This window comes from Notamacropus eugenii, chromosome 3 (assembly GCF_028372415.1).
Source record: "Notamacropus eugenii isolate mMacEug1 chromosome 3, mMacEug1.pri_v2, whole genome shotgun sequence".
Taxonomy (NCBI): Eukaryota; Metazoa; Chordata; class Mammalia; order Diprotodontia; family Macropodidae; genus Notamacropus; species Notamacropus eugenii.
In genome coordinates this window covers 12,636,595-12,657,220 of record NC_092874.1, presented here as the reverse complement: position 1 = coordinate 12,657,220, position 20,626 = coordinate 12,636,595, and the positions used below count along the sequence as shown (strand labels likewise).

General features: G+C 39.0%; 1 protein-coding gene and 1 pseudogene across 4 annotated transcripts in view; both read left to right on the top strand.

Moving 5' to 3' along the window:
- MACC1 (MET transcriptional regulator MACC1) overlaps nucleotides 1–17,637 on the top strand; it is a 96,651-nt gene extending 79,014 nt beyond the window's left edge. For all 4 annotated transcript variants that reach the window (XM_072650868.1, XM_072650865.1, XM_072650866.1 and 1 more), the window contains one exon: nucleotides 17,281–17,637. In XM_072650868.1, the coding sequence (XP_072506969.1) occupies nucleotides 17,281–17,493 (213 nt within the window). In that variant the 3' untranslated portion in view covers nucleotides 17,494–17,637. The remainder of the gene's footprint in view (nucleotides 1–17,280) is intronic.
- Nucleotides 17,638–17,710: 73 nt separating this feature from the next.
- Nucleotides 17,711–19,295, top strand: LOC140532424 (tubulin alpha-4A chain pseudogene; annotated as a pseudogene).
- The last annotated feature ends 1,331 nt before the right edge of the window (nucleotides 19,296–20,626 follow it).

Genomic DNA, 20,626 nt, shown 5'->3' with positions numbered 1-20,626 from the left:
TTGCTTCTTACTCATGATGATGAGACTTTGTGTGTTGTGCCTTCTGGTTCTTTCAGCTAGACGCTAAAGAACCTGGTGCTGAGCTGGCTGGTGTGAGAAAGCAAAGGTGAATTCTGTTTGTATTTCCCCAGCTTAGCCCTGGAGCTGGCTTGTTCAGTGATCTGGTCACAGCAGATCTCCTCATCTGAGCTAGAGCAAAGGCAAGCTCAGTGCTTGGTGATCTTGGGCTGCTCTAGTGTCTTCCCATTTCCCCTGGAGAGCTGAGGCACACCTGGGTCCTAGTGTGAGACTCTATCTCCCTGGAGCTCCAGCTGTCTGAGACAGCTCCGTCCCTCTGCCACAGTAAGAGGAATATTCCTTAGTGATTATCCTAGCCTCAGGTGCTACGAGACTGTTTGCCCCTTCTGCTCATCGTACTGCTCCTGGATTTTTCTTTGGAAATATTTTATGGTTCTTTCAAGGTCAACAAGGGGATGGGGAGAGAGCATTTACCAATCACTCCACCATTTTGGCTCCTGGAAATTCAAGTAGGTGACTTCCAGACATTTAATCTGTGGGCTGAAAGTCTTGGATGCAGCTGCTGCAAATACCTGGGCCTTCTTCTGAGGCTCTCATTTGCTCAGCTCCACTTGACTCTCACCCTGAGTTGCTATCTCACCATTCTGCTGTTTCTTCAGACCACCCTGGGGTTCTCCTGATTGGCCCTTTGGCTACTGGGACGCTGTCTCACATGCTAGTCAGCAGCCTGCATCCTTCTTAGTTCTTACTGCTCTTAAGACTCTATACTTTCCACTCTAACAGAGATCAAAGTATCTGAAAAACAATTATGTTGTTGCTTAGCTGTTTTCAGTCATGTTCAGCATGTCTGTGACCCATTTAGGATTTTCTTGAAAAATATACAGGAATAGTTTGCTAGTTCCTTCTCCAACTCATTTTAAAGATGAGGAAATTGAGGCAAACATGGTACAGTGATTTATTTACCCAGGGTCACACAGTTAGTAAATGTCTGTAAAAGTGTTAGCATATGGATAAGAAATTAGACATGTTCTGCTCAACTTCAGAAGACAGAGTTTGAAACAATGCATGGAAATTACAGGGAGATATATTTCAACTTAATATAATAATTAATAATAATAACTAGTTTTGAGATATCCATGGCACTTTACATATGTTAGTTCAGTTGATCCACATAAGAATCCAGAGAGCAGAGTGATGTTACTATCCCCATTTCACAGATAAGAAACTGAGACTGAGAAAATTAAGTTAGCAAACATTTATAAAGTGTCTATGTATGAGGCACTATGCTAAATTCTGGGGATATAAAGAAAGACAAAAAAAAACTCAATCCCTTCCCTCAAATAGCTCACAGTCTAATGGGACACACTGTTTGCCACATCATGTGGTTGAGAACATACACAGTCATACAAAGTCATTAATGCAAGACAAAAACACAAACCCCCAAAATACCTTATGATGATAGTGCCTAATAGTAGAATGGGGTATTTTAGTAATGTTAAATTCTTCAGGAAAGGCTAGATGATCATTGGTATATAGGTCTGGAATTTGGGAGGGTTTTAAAGGGTTCCTTTTTTACTCTGCCATCTTGGTACTGGAAGTTCCGAGACACAATTCTTAAGAGCTATAAGTATCATTTTCCCATGTAGAGATATAAACAGTTTAATCTTATTGAATAATTTACATATTTTTTTTTCTTTTCTGTTTACCTTTTACATGCCTCTCTTGAGTCTTGTATTAGAAAACTGAATTGTCTGTTCTGGTCTTTTCATAAGGAATGTTTGAAAGTCCCCAACTTTATTGAATGTTCATCTTTTACACTAAAATGATTATGCTCAGTTTTGCTTGATTCTTGATTGTAATCCAAACTTCTTTGCCTACCAGAATAACACATTTCAAACCTTCAATGTAGAAACAGCTAAATCCTGTGTAATTTTGGTTGTGATTCCTCGATATTTGAATTGTTTCTTTCTGGCTGCTTGCAATATTTTATTCTTGACCTGAAAATTCTAGAATTTGGCTATAATGTCCCTGCAAGTTTTTATTTTGGTATGACTTTCAGGAGGTGATTTGTGGATTCTTTCAATTATTATTTTACCCTCTGGTTCTAGAATATCAGGACAGTTTTCCTTAATAATTTCTTGAAAAATGCTGTCCAGGACATTTTGCTTTTATCATGGCTTTCAGGTAGTCTAATAATTCTTAAATCATCTTTCCTGGATGTATTTTTCAAGTCAGTTATTTTTCCCATGATGTATTTTACATTTTTTCTATTTTTTCATCCTTTTGATTGTGTTTAGCTGATTCTTGATATCTCGTGAATCATTAGCTTCTACTTTCTCAGTTCTAGTTTCTTAAGGAATGCTTTTCTTCAGTTAGCTTTTGTACCTCCTTTTCCATTTGACCAATTCTACTTTTAAGGAGTTATTCTCTTCAACCACTTTTTGTGCTTCCTTTACCAAACTATTGAATCTTTTCTTTCAATATTCTCTTTTGGGGGGGGGGGCAAAACAATATTACTTTTAATATTTTATTTATGTTTTTGATAAGTTCTAAATATTATCCCTCCTCTCCACTCCCCCTTCTTACAGACTCCATAGCTCTTTCTCTGGATGTGGATGGCATTTTCTATCATGTGTTTTTAGAATTGCCTTAGATCATTATATTTCTGAGAAGAGTTAAGTCAATCAAAGTTTGTCATCACACAATTTTGCTGTTACTGTGACAATGTTCTTCTGGTTCTGTTTATTTCACTCAACCTCACTTCATGTAAGTCTTTCCAGGTTTTTCTGGAGTCCACTTGTTCATCATTTCTTATGCAACAATAGTATTCCATTACATTTATATACCACAATTTGTTTAGCCATTCCCTAATTGATAAGCATTCCCTCAATTTCCATGTCTTGGCCACCACATAAAGAGCTACTGCAAATAGTTTTGTACACGTCATTCCTTTTCCTTTTTTTGTGATCCCTTTGGGATGCAGTCCTAGAAGTAACATGCACAATTTTATAGCCCTTTGGCCATAGTTCCAAATTGCTCTCCACAATGGTTGGATCAGTTTACAACTCTAGCAACAACACATTAGTGTTTGAATTTTCCCACATCTTCTCCAAAATTTATCATTTTCCTGTTTTTCCATGTTAATCAATTTGATACGTGTCATGTGGTATCTCAGAGTTGTTTTAATTTATGTTTTTCTCCAATCAACAGTGACATAGAGCATTTTTTCATATTACTGTAGATAGTTTTGATTTCTTCATCTGAAAATTGACTGTTTTTGTCCTTTGATCATTTACCAATTGGGAATGACTTATATTCTTGTATATTTGACTCAGTTCTCTGCATATTTTAGATATGAGACCTTTATCAGAGACACTGATTTGACTGCAAAACTTATTTCCCAGGTTTCTGCTTCCCTTCTAATCTTGGTTGCACTGACTTTGTTTGTGTAAAACTTTTTATTTTATTTTAATGTAATCAAAACGATCCATTTTGCATTATGTTGTTCTCTATCTCTTATTTGTTCAAAATTCTTCCATTCTCTATAAATTTAACAGGTAAACTATTCTTTCCTCTCCTAATTTGCTTACAGTCTCACCTATTGTGTTTAAATCATGTTCCTATTTTGACTTATTTTGGTATATGGTATAAGATGTTGGTCTATGCCTAGTTTCTACCTATTTTTCAGTCTTCCCAAGTGTTTTTTGTTAAATAATGAGATCTTATCCTAGAAGCTGAAGTCTTTGGATTTATCAAACAGTAGATTACTATAGTCATTGACTTTTGTTTCTTCTACCTATTCCATTGATCCACCACTCTGTTTCTTAGTACCAAGTAGTTTTGATGATTGCTGCTCTATAGTACAGTTTTAGATCCTATATGGCTAGGCCACCTTCCCTTGCATTTCTTTTTATTAATTCCCTTGATTAGTGACTTGTCCAAGGTCACACAGCTAAAAATTATCTGAGGACATATTTGAACTCAGGCTTTCCTGACTCCAAGTCCAGTATTCTATCCACTGAACCTAACCAGAAGAGAATGAAAACCTCATTAGCAAATGCAGAAAACAGAAATATTAAATTCATTCTTTTTAGACCAAAATACAAGAAAAATCACAGTCAATAAAGAGCCATAGAAGCATAGATTAAAAATTGATTGAAAGCTAAATAATATAAAAGTAAAGAAGGAATGATTCAAAGACTAGATCATAAAAAAATAAATAATTTCATTAAAGAGAATAACAACAATTAGACAACATTCCAATAATTGTAGGATTCAGTCAATGGAGTACTTAGGATAAACTTTGTATCTTTTAATGTGTACATGAATAAAAGAAAGAAAAAACAGATCACTAAATTGAGCATACAACAAAAACAAAACCAAAAACTAAAGAAAGCACAAATTTAATATTCCCAATTAAACACCAAAATAGAAATACTGAAAATCAAAGGAGAAATTAACAAAATTGAATCTAAAAATTAACTAGTAAATAAAACTAAGCTAGTTTTATGGGGAAAAAAACAATAATCATTGGTTATTTTGATTTTAAAAAAAAATCAAATTGCCAGTATCAAAAATGAAAAGGGTGAATGCACAACCAATGCAGATGAATGGAAAGCAATTGTTGTCATTTTACCCAATTACATGCTAGTAAAACTGACAATCTAAGTAAAATGCATATATTTAAACTGTCCAGGTTAACAGAAGAGTAAATTGTTTTTCACTTGTTTCCAACTCCCCCCATCCTTTTTTTTTTTTTTTTTTGGTAAAGATACTGGAGTGGTTTGTAGTTTCCGTATCCAGGTCATTTTACAGATGAGGAAACTGAGGCCAACAGGGTTTAATGATTTGCCTGAAGTAGCATGGCTAGTAAGAGTCTGAGGTCAAATTTGAACTCAGGAAGCTGAGTCTTCCTGACTCTAGTCCTGGCCCTCTATCCAGTGCTCCATCTAACTGCCCAAATAGAGAATAGACTACTTAAATAACTTTATCTTAGATAAAAAATTAAACAAGTCTGCAATGAATTCCCTAAGAAAAAGTCCCCAGGATCAGATGGATTTACAAGTGAATGATACCAAACATTTAAGCAACAATTAATCACGACAATTATGCAAACTATTTAAAAATAAGTAAAGAATAAGTCTTATTTCCTTTTATGATACAAAGATGGTCTTGATACCTAATCCCAGGAGAAGAAAAACAGAGAAGCTAAACTGTAGACCAGTTTCCTTAATGAATATTGCTGCAAAATTTAAAATAAAATGGTAGCAAAGAGATTACAGTAAAATATCACAAAGATCATATGCTATGATCACGTGGGATTTACACCAAGAATGCAGAGCTGATTAAATATTAGGAAAATATTAGAGTAGTTGGCAATAGGGATAACAAAGAACAAAAATCATATTATAGCAATAGATGCAGAAAAAGCCTCTGACAAAATATAGCTGTGACTAAGTTCAGTTATTTTTTTCAGTCTTGTCTGACTCTTCATGACACCACTTGGGGTTTTCTTAGCAGATACTGGAGTAGTTTGCCATTTCCTTCTCTAGCTCACTTTACATATGAGGAAACTGAAGCAAACGTTGTTAATTGACACTCTCAGAGTCATACAGCACTATGTATATGAGGCCAGATTTGAACTCAAGTCTAGTTGACTACAAGTCAGGCATGCTATCCACTACTAAGGAAATTGGAACCAGTTTAGAAAAACACAAACAAAAAACCTACACATAGACTAACATTTCACACCAAAACCAAGATAAGGTCAAAATGGATAAATGATTTAGACAAAGAGGGTGATATCACAAATTAAATCGGGGTACACAGAAAATTTTACCTGTCAGATCTATGAATAAAAGAAATGTCTATGACAAAACAGATACAGAAGATCACAGGGAGTAAAATACAAAATTTTGATCATGTGAAATTAAAAACTTTCCCAAACAAAACCAATGGAACTAAAATTAGAAGAAAAACATGAACCTGGAAGGAGTGGGTTTTGCAGAAAATTTCTCTGATAAAGGACTGTTTCTCAAATATATAGAGAACTGAATCTAATTTATTAAAAATAATGGCTGTTCCCCAATTGATAAGTAGTCAAAGAGTAGAAACAGGTAGTTTCCAGAAGGAGAAACCATAGCTATCAATAGTCACATGGAAAAATGCCCTAAATCACTACTGATGAGATAGATACAAATTAAAACAATTCTGAGATATTGTATCACACCTATCAGATTGACCAACATGACATAAAAGGTACAATAATATTACACTGATGTTCAGCTTTGAAAGAGTTAGCCATTAATCAAATAAATGGAGTCTGAATGCAGATTGAAGCCTACTTTTTTAAAAACATTTTCTTTCCTCCATTTTTTTGTTCTATTTTCTTTTTCAGCATGGCTAAATGAAAATATAAATAAATACAGCCTGAGCCCTAGAAACTCCATTTAATGCTAACAATAATTGTAAGTACTTTTAAAAAAGAAGGTAGCAAGAAACTTTCTTGCACAAAAGCCCTGTTGTGATGTGGGCAGAAAACATCATGACGGCTATTGATCAGAGTGCAAAGACCGCAAAACCAATCTCCCACCCCTCCCCCCAAAAATCTCCCAGGACCTTTCCATTTTCTAGAGCCTTCTCCAAAGATGCCTCCTGCGTAGCTTTCTTTTATCACAACACTGGGCAGGAAGTTAGATGCTTTTTTTTAAAACCATGGCTATGGAGTAGTATAGGTACAGATGAGCTTTCCAAAGGTTATCAGTCCATGTATCCACTGTGTGGGAGGACAACACTTAAACCAAAGACCAAAAGGGGTGTTTCTTCTTTTCAATTCTTATACATTTCCAGAGATGAAGACTATATTTCCTCAAGGAACATTTTCATAATCATGGTTTTAACGTATCTAATCGAACTCAGGCAAAGAGACACATCAACATTTTTTTAAAATAGCTGTTTTAAATCACTATTTCAATAAGATTGGCGTACTTTGTAATCCTTTGTTATTTTATTGTCTAGGATTACAACTGTTATTCTGAGAAGTGGTCTGTGGACTACACCTGATTGCCAAGGCATCCCTCATATCTGTCTCTCTGTCTGTCTCTGTCTGTCTGTCTGTCTGTCCGTCTGTCTCTCTCTCTCTCTTTCTCCCTCTCTCCCTCCCTCGCTCCCTCTCACACACAAAGAAACCATGCTTTATAAAGGATTTTATAAAATATTAGTTTCCTTAAAAATGTTTCCTCTTTCCCCACTCATCCTCCCTTTGCCCATCACATACATACTTCTCTAGTCCAGGGTGTGCAGGTTTATGTTTACTTACCAGATCTTTGCAGTGGAGAGTGGGAAAGAGGGATTTGTATGTTTTCCTCAACCCTTTCTTGATACTAGACAATTAACAAAACAATAATCTAATCCCTGATTTGTGATATTTGCCAATTTCTCAGGTAGAATTGCCAATACTAACAAGTGAAAAATGGGCTCTCATGAGAGGTTGAAGTGGCCCTAGCATATTCCTGTCAGCAGCCAAACAGCTTGCCAAGATAGTGTCATGTGTAGAGGGAACTTTAGAGACCATGGAACTCAGGTCATTCATTTTACAAAGGGCTTAGGCAGTTGTAGTTTCTCTCTCAAAGTCATGCAGATAATTGTTTCCACTTTATTTTAAATCTTACATCTTGCTTTTGGTCCTTATTGTTAAAAAGTGAAATGGGGAATATGAACATTAAGAAGGAACAAAGAACTTATACTTGTCTTAAATCTCCCTTCCTGTCCCCTAATACTTCCAACAGAGAGAGTATGCTTCAGTGGAAAGAGCACTGAGCATTGAAGTGAAAGAGTTGGATTCAATTCTTGACTCTGTGCTCACCTAATTATATGAGCTTGGGTCACTGAACTCTGTGGAGCCTCAGTTTCCTTACATGTCAGAGTTCTAATGGTCAGGAGTTTTCTGTTCCCTTGTGCCAAGTTATAATCTCACTCACTGCAACTTCCATCTGTCACTTTAGTTCTGTCCCCTGAAGTGACATTCTAATAGCTCTGGATCTGATTGATAATATTGTCCAACTTTTATGTCTCCATCTTCTCTGTGAGAATAGAATAAAATATTTCATCGAAAGTGCTGCTAAAAACTAGATAAACTTATATGCATAGCATGCCTCTCATCCACTAGGGGAATAATAATGTCCCTAAGAAAATGAGGTTGGTCTGCCATGCTCTGCACTTGATGACTCTCAATCGGCTCTTTGTAACCATTGTTTCCTTTTTGGCATGTTCAACAGCCATCATTTGAATGATCTTTTCAAAAATTTTCCCAGGGATCAAAATCAAACTCTCAGGCCTCTAGTTGGTAGGCCCTGTTCTTTCTTATTCTCTGTAACTCAACTTTCTCTTCTTCTTTCTTGTGGTACTTTTCCTGTTTCCCATGATTTTTCAAATGTCATTGATGGTGTCTTTCAGGAACCAGACCTGGATGATCTGATCATCAAACATAACCAGGCATGCTCTTAATTATCCACCTACTTAGCTTGACTAAGTTTGTTTTTTAATTATTCTTGTTCTGATCTTTCTAGTGCAAAGGGTTGAGTTTTGGATGACCATTTCACACTCACATTGAGTTTAAAATTACTTGAAACTCCCAGGTTTCTTTCACATGAATGTGTCTAATTGAACTTTCCTCATCTTTTTAAAAACAAGGATTGAATTTTTAAAATTTATTTCTTAATGCAGTACACAGTATATGAGAGTTCTAGACTTAGCTCTGGACTTAGAAACTGGAAGTTTAAACCCCACCTCTAACATTACTACCTGTGTAAGTGTCTCTGGATAAGTCACCTCATCTTTCTTTGGCTCAGGCAACTATCTGTGACATATTTATTAAACTGTGATTGGGTCATACTCTGGATTAGTGATGAGAATCTGCCCACCCTTATTTTCCATCTGGAATTCTTTCCTCTGAAGAAATCACAAATCTTTCAAGTATCTGCTTAAATTTCAAAAATTAAATTTATTCCCATGTTTAAGCTTGTTTCAATGTTGGGGGATTTCAGTCTTCATTCCATCCAATGGAGGTAGCATGGCATAATGAAATCCATCCTGAATTTGGGAGTTAGAAAACTTGAGTTTGCATCCCAGCTATGCCCACGTACCCTCTGTGTGATTTTGGACAAATCACTTGCCCTCCTTAGACCTTGATTTCCTATTCTGTAAAGTGAGGGGGTTGAACCAGCTGGATACTGAGATTCCTTCTAGCTCTGCATCTTGGATCCTAGAATAATGTTAGCTCATCCTCCAAGCTCAGTGCCACAGGGAAATTTGATGAGCTCTCCATCTATGTTCTTGTCCAAGAAACTGAGAAAAAATGCTGAGATAGCACAGGGTGAAAGACTAAAAATAAAATAGAGATAATGGTGATGCTCCCAGTGTTTCAGGATGAAGTACTTTCTAAGTTGTAAAACACCACTACAGTGAGGTGGTAATATGGCTGCATCTTCAGTGTAAACATTCCTCATTCCTAATCCAGACACGACTCAAACCAACTCAGTTCGGTCCCTAAACTCTGTGTTAGGAATGTGCCTTCCCGTGATTCCAAGGAATTGTGAGTGTCCATGGAGTTCTTAGTTTTACCACCGATGTGTCACTTGTTCAACCATTACCCAAATGATTAGCATCCCCTCAGTTTCCAATTACTTGCCACCACAAAAAGAGCTGCTATAAATATTTTTGTATATAATATTCTTTTAATCTCAGGATATATACCTAGTAATGGTATTACTGGGTTAAAAGGTATACACAGTTTTATAGACTTTTGGGCATAGTTCCAAAATGTTTTCCTCCCTGGTACATTCTAAGCACCCATGGTGCTTTCTCAAGGAAGTCTTCCCTTCTTGCGGACCCTGGAAACAGAACCTCATATGCTACATGTCTCTCATCATTAGCATTTACTTTGCTTGAGGGACCCCTTTCTTATTGTCTAAGGGCTTCTGGCTGACTTTAGTCTGGTTCAGAATTGAGGGTTTTGCCAGTGTTGGTGTCCAAGAGCTCTGGGTATCCTGTTTCTTGTTCAGGAAGCCATGTTGGCAGGAAAATGACTTCTATTGCTTTCTCAGTAAAAATGAAACTGTTCTGCTTCCTACACATTGTAGACTTTGAGGCAAACTGGATTATTTTTTATCTATCGAACTCTACACTTAGCCCATTTCTGTGCCTTTCTCTCTTTGCCTGGAACATCTTCCATCTTTCTGTTGAATTCATACCCATCCCCTAAACTCCAGTTTAAATGCTAGTGTCTTTCAGGAAGCCTTCCTTGATTTTCCTCTCCACTGATAGTGAACTTCTTCTTTACACTGCATCTTTGCAGCTAGGTGGTGCTATGGATAGAGCACTAGTGCAGGAGTCAGGAGGATATGAGTTCAAATCTCACCTCAGACACTTGACACTCACAAGCTGTGTGATCTTGGATAAGTCACTTAACCCCAATTGCCTCATCCCGGGTCATTTCCAGTCATCCTGATGAATATCTGGTCACTGAATTCAGATGGTTCTGGAGGATAAGTGAGGCTGGTGACCTGCACATCCCTTCCTCACTCAAAACACAGTCAAGTTCAAGTCATGTCATCATTTCTCTGAAGGTATAGCCTTCTTTGGCAACGAAGGATGAACACACAGTTTTACCCCCGATGTGTCCCCTGCCTGCGTTGGTCACTTATCTTCACCTCGTATTTTGGTACTGAAATAGCTTCTCTTGTGTTGTTTCCGATGACTTCTTTTTTGTACATATCATCTTCCAAAGTATATTCCGATTCCACCTCACTGCCTCCAATTCTGACCACAAGGCTAAGAGGAAGATGCAGCCATTGTCTTACTTCTCTGCTCCACCCTCCCAATCTCAGCACCAAGGCCAATGCCTCTGCACAGGCTTTCCTAAGCTAGGTAGCTTAGACCAGTGCTAACTCAAGCAGAAATGGGGGCCACTAACACAAGAATCCCTGCCACGTCACATATTTGACTTTGAATACGATGTATTATTATCTATATTTTAGGGTATTTTTATTTGTTTGGTTCAACATTTCCCAGTTATAGTTTAACATGCTACAGGCAGCACTCAGACACCTGAGGCTTAGGAGACAGTAGGGACTGGGAAGCTCTAAGCCTTTCAGAGGCACTATGAGACTGTGATGATAAGAAAATTACTTTACCTCTCAGACTCAGTTTCCTCTTCTGTAAAATGAGGTAATAAGATCTATTTCACAAGGTTGTTCAAATGAAATAGAGCATTTATATGCAACTATTAAATACAAGGCACTGTGCTAAGCAAGATAATGTATGCACAGTCTGGGATGTGCTAGTAAATGGTTAACAATCAGGAATTAGGAATACTGTCTTTCATTTAGATAAAAAAAACAGATCTGAGTGTAAACTCTCTCTCTGCAAATTGAACAATAGACTGTCCCAAGCCCCTTAGAGCTGGTTCTGGCACCCTTCTGCACAGTGCTATGTAAATGTTGGCTATAATAACAATAACAAAAATTATTGAATTGTTAATTATTACGAACAATTAACATTAATAATATTCATAGTGTTAGTTATTAAATTGCTAAATAATAATATTTAGTATCACCATTGATACCATCTCCGGGACGTTGACTGTTCCATCAGGTGCTTCCGCTGGTTCCTTCTGTTTCATATGCTGATGTGCAGGTTTGGCTGGGCTGGAACCAGAGCCTTTGTATAAACCCTTGGCCTCTGCTGATCTCAATTTACTTCTCTCTTTCATAAGCAGACCTGTACAACTTTGCTGCCTGTTTGCTCCCAATTATCTCAATATGTGGCCTGGCTTTTGTCCTGCTTCTCGAAGGTCACCTGTGACCTCTAGACTCTTTAACCCAGATTGTGGTTGTCATTGTTTCGTGTTTTTTCAATTGTGTCTGACTGCTCATGGCCCCATTTGGAGCCTTCTTGGCAGAGGTACTGGAGGGGTTGGCCATTTCCTTCTCCAGCTCATTTTACTGTTGAGAAAACTAAGGCAAACAGGATGAGGTGACTTGCCCAGGATGAAACAGCTAGTCTGAAGCTGAATTTGAACTCATGAACATGAGCCCTCTGAATTCAAAACCCAGCACTTTGTTCATTATACCACTTAGCTTCCCATTTTAACCCAGTTGTTAATCCCTATCGCTGTTGCTCAGGCATTTTCTTCTCTGATTTCTCTGAAGCATTGAGAACAGGCTTTCTTCCTGAAATTATTTCCCCATTTGGCTTCTATGTTGCCACACTAGCCTAGGGCTCTTGCTTCTCTACCTCACCCCTTTGTCTCCTTGGCTAACAGAACAGACTGTGAACTTAATGTAAGTGAATAGTGTGATGTGGCAGCCAAGAGATATAATGCCATTTATTCTGAATTGGGAGAGTCATAATATCCAGGAGTAGGGATGTGGTAGCCTGTGTACTCTGCCCTGGTGAGGCCATAACTAAGAATACTGGTTTCAGTTCTGTGCCTTAGATTTTAGCCAGGTGGCTCAGTGGATAGAGTCCAAGGCTTGGAGTCAGGAAGATCTGAATTTAAATATGGCCTTAGACGCTTGCCAGCTGTGCAAACCTGGATAAGTCACTTAACTTCTGTTTGTTTCAGTTTCTTTCCAGCACTTATTTTCCAAGTTTGTTGTGAGGATAAAATGCAGAGCATTTAGCACACAGTTTCTGATACATAGTAAGTACTATATTAATGTTAGCTATAATTATTATCCTTAATAACAATGATGAGAAAGAGAGTCTAGAAGCAGGCAGGTAGGCTGGTGAAGGGCCCAAGATCATGACCTGGGAGCATCAGGTGAAAAAAGTGGGAATGTTTAGCTTGAAGCAGAGAAGGCTTGAGGACAGGGACCTCATCTGTGCATCCAAGTATTTGAAGAGCTATTACCTGGCAAAGGGATTGGACTTCTTCTGCTTGTATCTGTGGGTGGGGAGAATTAAAAACCAAGGCTGAAAATGACAATGGAACAAGCTTAGGTTTGTAGTGAAGAAAGACTTCCTAATAATGAGAGCAGAAGACATCTGAGTTTTCTTCCAGCTCAAATATAATGAGGTTCTGTTAAGATTCTAGTTTCACCATGCATACATTTGGTGTGACTATGGTAGTGGGAGGTGATTCCATCCTATGCTGTAGCTGAAATTATTTCTATTAATGTGATTATGAATAATGATGATGAGGTTCTTAGCATCATCCAAGGCACTCAACTGAGGATGAGTCCTTCCCTGAGTGCCCCCCAAAGTAAGTTAGAGATTGGGTCCTATGTGGGCTTCCGGCCCCTTCAGAAACGCTACCTGATTTTCCCATTTATAATTCTCTGGACTTCCCAGAGCTGGCCCAGGAAGTAGGTCTCACTCAGGCTGATGTCCACATAGCTCTTCTACTCATGAGATTAGCCAGATGATAGAACATCAAGACATTTCCCAACGGGGTGCTATGTTGTTGGAGAACCTCCTGTTGCCTTTATTAGGAATGGTAAGATTGAGAAATGGCCATCCTGTCTTCCCCAACCTAGCGTTGCCATCGTCTGTATCATCTGTGTATGTTTCATGGAAGGACCAGAAGCTCATACTGTTGCAGGAGGGAAGGTGCCTCAGGGCCTTTCTAGACTTGGCCACCCCTTTAGTAGCTGTGGAAATAATAAGAAGGATATCAAATCCTTCTGCCCACAGGAACTCAGTCACCTGTGGTCATCTCCTCTGCCCCTGACCTGAACCAATTTTGGCTACATACACTAGGGACTAATTGCACAACACCACAGATTTTTTCATGTCAGAGATGATGAGCTATGGTAGTGAAGCTGCCACCTTGACACAGTGCTGTTGGCCTTATCTCTACAGTACACCATTGGTCTCAGAATGTCTTTAAGCAGGATGAGGCCCCCAGGGAAGAAAAGCAAAATCTTTTCCTGGAGTAGATTTCTTACCTTTATCTTTATATATACATATGTATATATACATATATATATATAGCACTGCTGTAAAAAAAAGTGTAATCTGGCTATACATGATGACCCTTGAAATAGGGCTGGGGCCAATGAGGGTTTTTATATCACATTGAACTTTAGCAATCTTTAATTCAACAAGCCTTATTAGGTACCTATTTTATACCAGCCCTTGAACTCATCACTAAGGATGTAAACAAAAGAGCAAAACAAAACAGAAATAAGACAATACCTGACTTTAAAAAAATAACATGCTCCTGTTGCTGGTGGTGGAGAGGTGGCACAGTGGTTGGATCATTGGAAGCGAGTTCAAATCCTTCCTTAGACATTTCTCACCTGTGTGGCACTAAGGAAGTCACTTCTTTAAACCTCACTTTCTTCATCTGTAAAATGGGGATCATAACAATGTTTACTCCCTTATTGGGTTGAGAGAAAATGTAAGGCTGCCTGAAGACCTTACTATGGTATATAAATGTTACTTGTCTTCCTCCCTTCTCCTTCCTCACCTCTGAGCAGTAGGTGGGATTTCTGAGGCCAGTCAGGCAGTCTCATCCCTATCTTTGGCTCTCCCATTACTGAACTCTTCCTTTACGGGTTTCAGACTGTATCTTCAGCCAATTAGGAGGATACCTTAGGCACATTATCTCCCTAGGAATAACATCTCAAATTTTACCCCATAGTATTCAGTACCCTGGGAAACAAAACAGACACAGTCTTACAACCACAGATACAGCAAACTTGTTCTCTTTAACTAAGATCATGAATGAATGTTCAAGGAAAGCTTGACATCTCAGCTCGAGGAGAGGAGAATCCTTCTCCGGACAAGACCTTCCTAGAAGTGAGTGGAAGGGCTTCTTTGGTTCTCGTGGCTCCTCCTCCCCTCTGAGAGCCTCAAACAGCTGTTCTTTGCCTGCTTGTCTTCAGGGTAGTAAGAGAGGACTCTTATTGGTTGAGGTTTGACTAGGGCAGGAGTTCTTAACTATTTTTGTGTTATAGGAACTTTGGCAGTCTTGTCTGGCCTAGGAATCTCTTCAGAGAATAATACTTTGAACTGCATAAAATTAAAAAAAAAAGATTGCCAAGGAAACTATCAAAATGTGCAATTTTAAAAGATGACAGAACCCTGGTTATGAACTCTACCACCAGTAACAACAGGGGGACTCCAGGTGGGGTCATTCCCTTTACTTGTGCAGTTTAGCAACTGCAATTTGTCCACCTATCCATCAACACTTGTGCCTGCTATGTGCCCAGGCACTGTGCTGAGCCCTGGGGAGTGGTGGCTCTTTTCTAAATTAGTCCATCAAGTCCTTATCCAGGTGGGTGGGTTTAATAAAATTACTCAGGGCTACTTCTAGAAAAAAAATCTAGAAACAAGAAAGAGATGGTCCCAACTCTTTGAGACAATGCCTTCAAGTTGGGAGAGAGAGATTTTCAAATCCTCCTATAGTGGAATGAGGCAAACCAGTAATTAGAACTGTTAAAACCTATAAATGAGAAAATATGGCCCAGTCTTGGCCCCTGAAAAATATACAAAACACTTCGGAACACTGTCATTTCTTTATACCTATCACTTGGTTTAAACCGTTGAATTCAATTCATCTAGCATTAATGAATGATTGTGGACATGACCTGTTTCTTTGAAGGCTATGGTTATACGATGGCCTGTCTACAAGGGGTCCCGGTTTGGGGGATGATTTTTTCTCGCTTCCCATGCTTCTCTTCTCCTGCCCAAATGGGCTCTAAGCCAGGCCCATGGCATCAGTGCTCTCTGGGGGGCAGAGGTGCTGCTGCTAGGTGTGGTGCATCAGCTGAAGAGCCCAGGTCCTGCCATTTACACCAGCAGTGTCCAGCATGGCTTGTTTTTTGCCTCTAAACCATGGAAACAACTGTGGGGATCTAGGGTAGGAAAGGATTCAGTGATGCTTGTGGTTTCCGCCTCTTTTTCCTTTTCTGTGAATGGATTTTCTAGTCTGGGAAGGACGTCTCACATCGTATTTTGACTTCCATGGTTTTGGAATGTCTGGATTTTGTAAATGGCTCAATTAGATTCTGCAAATTAGATGAGTGACCCCCAAGAAGCATCAGTAATAAAATTTACATTTCATTTATTTGGCTTATGGGATCTTCATCCTCTGAACATGTATTTGGAATTATTTTTCCTTTCATGTTTTCCAATTTGTCTTATTTGGCCCATCTTTGTCTCTATCCTCTCTGTAACTCTGGTTGCCATGGTTACCATGACATCCTCAGTTGGTATGTGAGGTTCTTCTTTGACGCCATCATATCACTATGGAAACAGTGATGTCATTGGCTTGGTCAGGTGCTGGGCCAGAGCCCTCTGGAGGGGGAGGGGCCCAAAGCAGTCCTTTGATTTCCCTGTGGGATGACAGGCATCCATCACTCGTTATTAGGGAATCAGAGAATGGCTTTCATTTGGCTAAATCCATCCGAATGCTTATTTTATTTATTGAATTACATTTGAATAAGACGATGTGAAATATAAAGTATCTTTACATAGCACCCTCAAGAGACTTGGTTGGGAAGGAGCAGGGCTTTTAGACAGTCTAAGACACTACATCACCAAGGCAGTCTATTTCAAAAGCCATTGATTAAACAGCACAGAATAAAAGCCGTGCTTAACATCCATAAGTCTACCCCTATGAAGCATGAACATGCAAGGTGCACATAATTACCATTTTTTTTCTTCTATTCCTGGACCTGTGCATCTATCTGTGTGGAGACTCTTCAATTCTGCAATCTGTAAAGGAGATTTGCAATGGGTCTGTTATATTCTAGACAGGAGCCTGCCAGTGTCAGTGGGAGGGTAAGTGACTTGCCTAGCTTCACAAGAGGTGGGGATTTCAGAGAAGGACTTGAATCCAAGTCTACTCAAAGAGAATTGCTTAGTACCTTAAGAGGTAAGGCCATCAGCACACAATGGTCATGCGGCAGGAACAAGACTGAATCCCAGGACATTCTGACTTGAAAGACTCTATAATACATGGCCACGTCCAGATTACAGAATTTCTACCAGCTCTGTATAAATACAGAGATTTATCAGATAGAAATGTACTTCATGACTATATTAGTGTCTCTTTAAAGCTGCAACTAACATCTCTGATGTGTTAGGACACTATTTGCTCCTAAAGTATTCATGTTTAGAAGCTAAAGACATTTCCAGCTGGCTACAATATTAATTTGACTCCATCTCCCAAACCTCTTAAGAGGCCTTGCTTTCCTCTACTCTCACTTGTCTTGGGCTTCCATTCAATGACTTCTCCATTTTTCTTTGCAGATGATGTGGAAGCCTGCATATGATTTCCTCTATACTTGGGGAGCACATTATGGAGAAAGTTACCGGGAAGTGCTGCAAGATTTGCAACTGGCTTTGGACAGAATGAAAAACCCTGTGACAAAGCATTGGCGAGAATTAACTGGGGCCTTGATCTTGGTGGACTGCTTAGAAGTTTTGAGAGAAACATCTTTCCATGTCTCAGAGGAAAAATAGTTGTCTTTCTTTTTTTTTTTTTTTTTTTTGAGGCAAGGGAGAGAGCGATAGATCTCGTACAAATATTTGATTTATTTTTTCATGTTTTGGGGAAAAGATCTTGTTCTTTTGACAAGAACATGTGAAATAAAACCATTTTAATTACTTGCTGTAGAATGCATGGGTGGTTGTCATTGACAGATAGAAGAGAGTTTTCCTTTCACTCCAAATAAGAATGTCTGGAGACCCAGTTTCCTTTAAAAAGAAAAGCAGTCTGTTCTCACTGATATCCATCATGCAGATACAATGTGAGATTTTCTTGTCTGGACCCCCATCATGCGTGAATACATCTCAATCCATGTGGGACAGGTAGGTATCCAGATGAACAGTGCCTGTTGGGAGGTGCACTCCCTGGAACACGGCAGCCAGCCTGATGGGCAGATACTCAGTGACAATACCATTAGGGGAGGTGATGACTCCTCCACCAACTTCTTTTGTGAAACTGGGGCTTGAAAGCATGTGATTTGGGCTATCTTTGTGGCCCTAGAGCCCACAGAGATTAATGAGATCTGAAATGGCCCCTACAGACAACTCTTCCACCCAGAGCAGCTGATCATTGGTAAGGAGGATGCTACTAACAACTATGCATATAGCCACTACATCATTGGCAAGGGGATCATTGACCCTGTGCTGGATTGAATCCACAAACTGCCTGAGCAGGGTACAGGACTCCCAGGCTTTCTGGTATTCCATAGCTTTGGGGTGGCAGCTCTGGCTTCACCTCCCTGTTGATGGAATGGCTCTGTTGACTATGGCCAAGCTAGAGTTCTCCATCTATCCAGCCCCCAGGTTTCTACAGCTGTGATGGAACCCTACAACTCCATCCTGACTAGTCATACCACCCTTGAGCACTCAGATTATGACTTCATAGTGGACAATGAGGCCATCTATGACATCTGTCACTGAAATCTAGACATCGAACATCCCACCTACATGAACCTCAACTGTCTTAGCAGCCAAATTTTCTCCTCTGTCACAGTATCTCTTCATTTTGGTGGTGCCCTTAATGTGGACCTCACACAGTTCCAGACCAACTTGGTATTCTTCTCTTGAATCCATTTCCCCCTGGCCACCTATGTACTGGTCATGTCTGCTGAGAAGGCCTACCATGAGTAGCTCTCAGTATCTTGAGATCACTAATGCCTGCTTTGCGCCAGCCAACCAGATGGCAAAGTGCAACCCTCGTCATGGCAAATACATGACCTGCTGCCTCCTGTGCCATGGTAATGCAGTGTCCAAAGATATCAGTGCTGCCATTGCAGCCATCAAGACCAAGCAAAGTACCCAGTTTGTAGACTGGTGCCCACTGACTTCAAGGTTCTCATCAATTACCAGTCCCCACTGTGGTTTCTGGTGGGGATCTGGCCAAGGCACAGATAGTGGTGTGTATGCTGAGCAACACAACAGCCATTGCAGAAGCTCACCTGGACCACAAGTTTCAACTAATGTATGCCAAAAGGGCATTCAGGAACTGGTGTGTAGGTGAGGACATGGAGGAAGGAGAGTTCTCTGAGGTTTGGAAGGACATGGCAGCCCTGAAGAATGATTACGAGGAGGTGAGCATCGACTCTGCAAAACCTGTTGAAATAAACAGTCTCTGTGTTTTGAAACTAAAAAAAATCCCTTTTTGATCTTTTTTTAATCTGCTAACAGTATGGACCCAGGCTGTGTGGCTGATGGAATGAATAACCTCCATGTTGCATCAGAACTGGGATACCCTGAGTATTCAGATCTCTGAACAATAAACATATTTGTTACTGCTGTTTATTTATATGGAAAAATGGCTTTCCAATAAAAAGCAACCTTTCAGTACTATTTAAAATAGCTAAGCAAGGCTATTTTTGTCTTAAAGCTAACAACTCTCAAGTATAATTCTGTAAATATAGTGATAGATGTGAAGTAATTCATATATAAATATGAATCATACATAATTAAATTTACACACACGTTTAGATACATAATTTATTCATAAATGAATAACAATGAATTTTATGTGCATATGCATATATACGCATATATAGGTGTATAAGGGCAGCTAGCTAGGTGTAGTGGATAGAGTACTGGACCTGGAGTCAGGAAGACTCAACTTTATGAGATCAAATCTGATCTCAGATACTATCTGTGTGACCCTGGGTAAGTTACTGAATGATGTTTGCCTCAGTTTCCTCATCTGTAAAACAAGCTACAGAAGGGAATGGCAAACTTCTTCAGTATCTTTGCCAAGAAAATCCCAGATTGGATCATCAAGGATTGAACACAACTGAAAAATGACTGAACAACAACAAAATATATGGATAAAGTGATCCACGTGTACGAATCCTATGGAAAGGATTGTCTAGACACACACACATACATGCAAATGTACATACATGCACATATATTACATACATGCACAGTGTACATAATTATTCATAAGCACATTTACTACACCCCAAGATGTTTGTGTGTACATATATATGTGTGTGTGTATACATATATACATACATACGCACATATTAATATACACATACACACATATCATCACCTCTCTGGGCCTCAGTTTCTTTAACTATTCAAAAGAGTTTACATTCAATGCCCCTCAGCTTCCCTTCCATTTCTAGATCTCAGGTCCTGTCATCTTCTCAACCTTTTTCATCTCTCATGGCAGCTTGGTGCACAGTAGTTCATTGCAGTTTTCATCCCAGATTTCAAGGTGAGGAAATTGAGGATTCAGAGGCCAAGTAACTTGTCCCCACTTATAGTTATGTTTCTATTAAGCATCAGAAAGGAAATTAAAATTTAAGTTCTTTTGATTCCAAGGTTAGTATGATTTAACCTAGCTATGCATAGCTTTCCTCTGTATCCACTAGTAACACTCATCCTGTTAACCAAGGAAATGAATGTATTCTGTTCTCAGTCATTGTTGATGAATTCCTTCTTGCTCTTTGTGGTCACTGTTTCCTTTTCTAGATACTACCCACCATCATCTTTTTAATAATTGATTATATTTTTTTACACTGAGAATTGAAGTCAAGTTCCCTGTCTCAATGTCAGCTGATCTGTTCCATTTTATGAAAATTGGGACCTTTGACCTCCTCTAATCCCATGATACCTT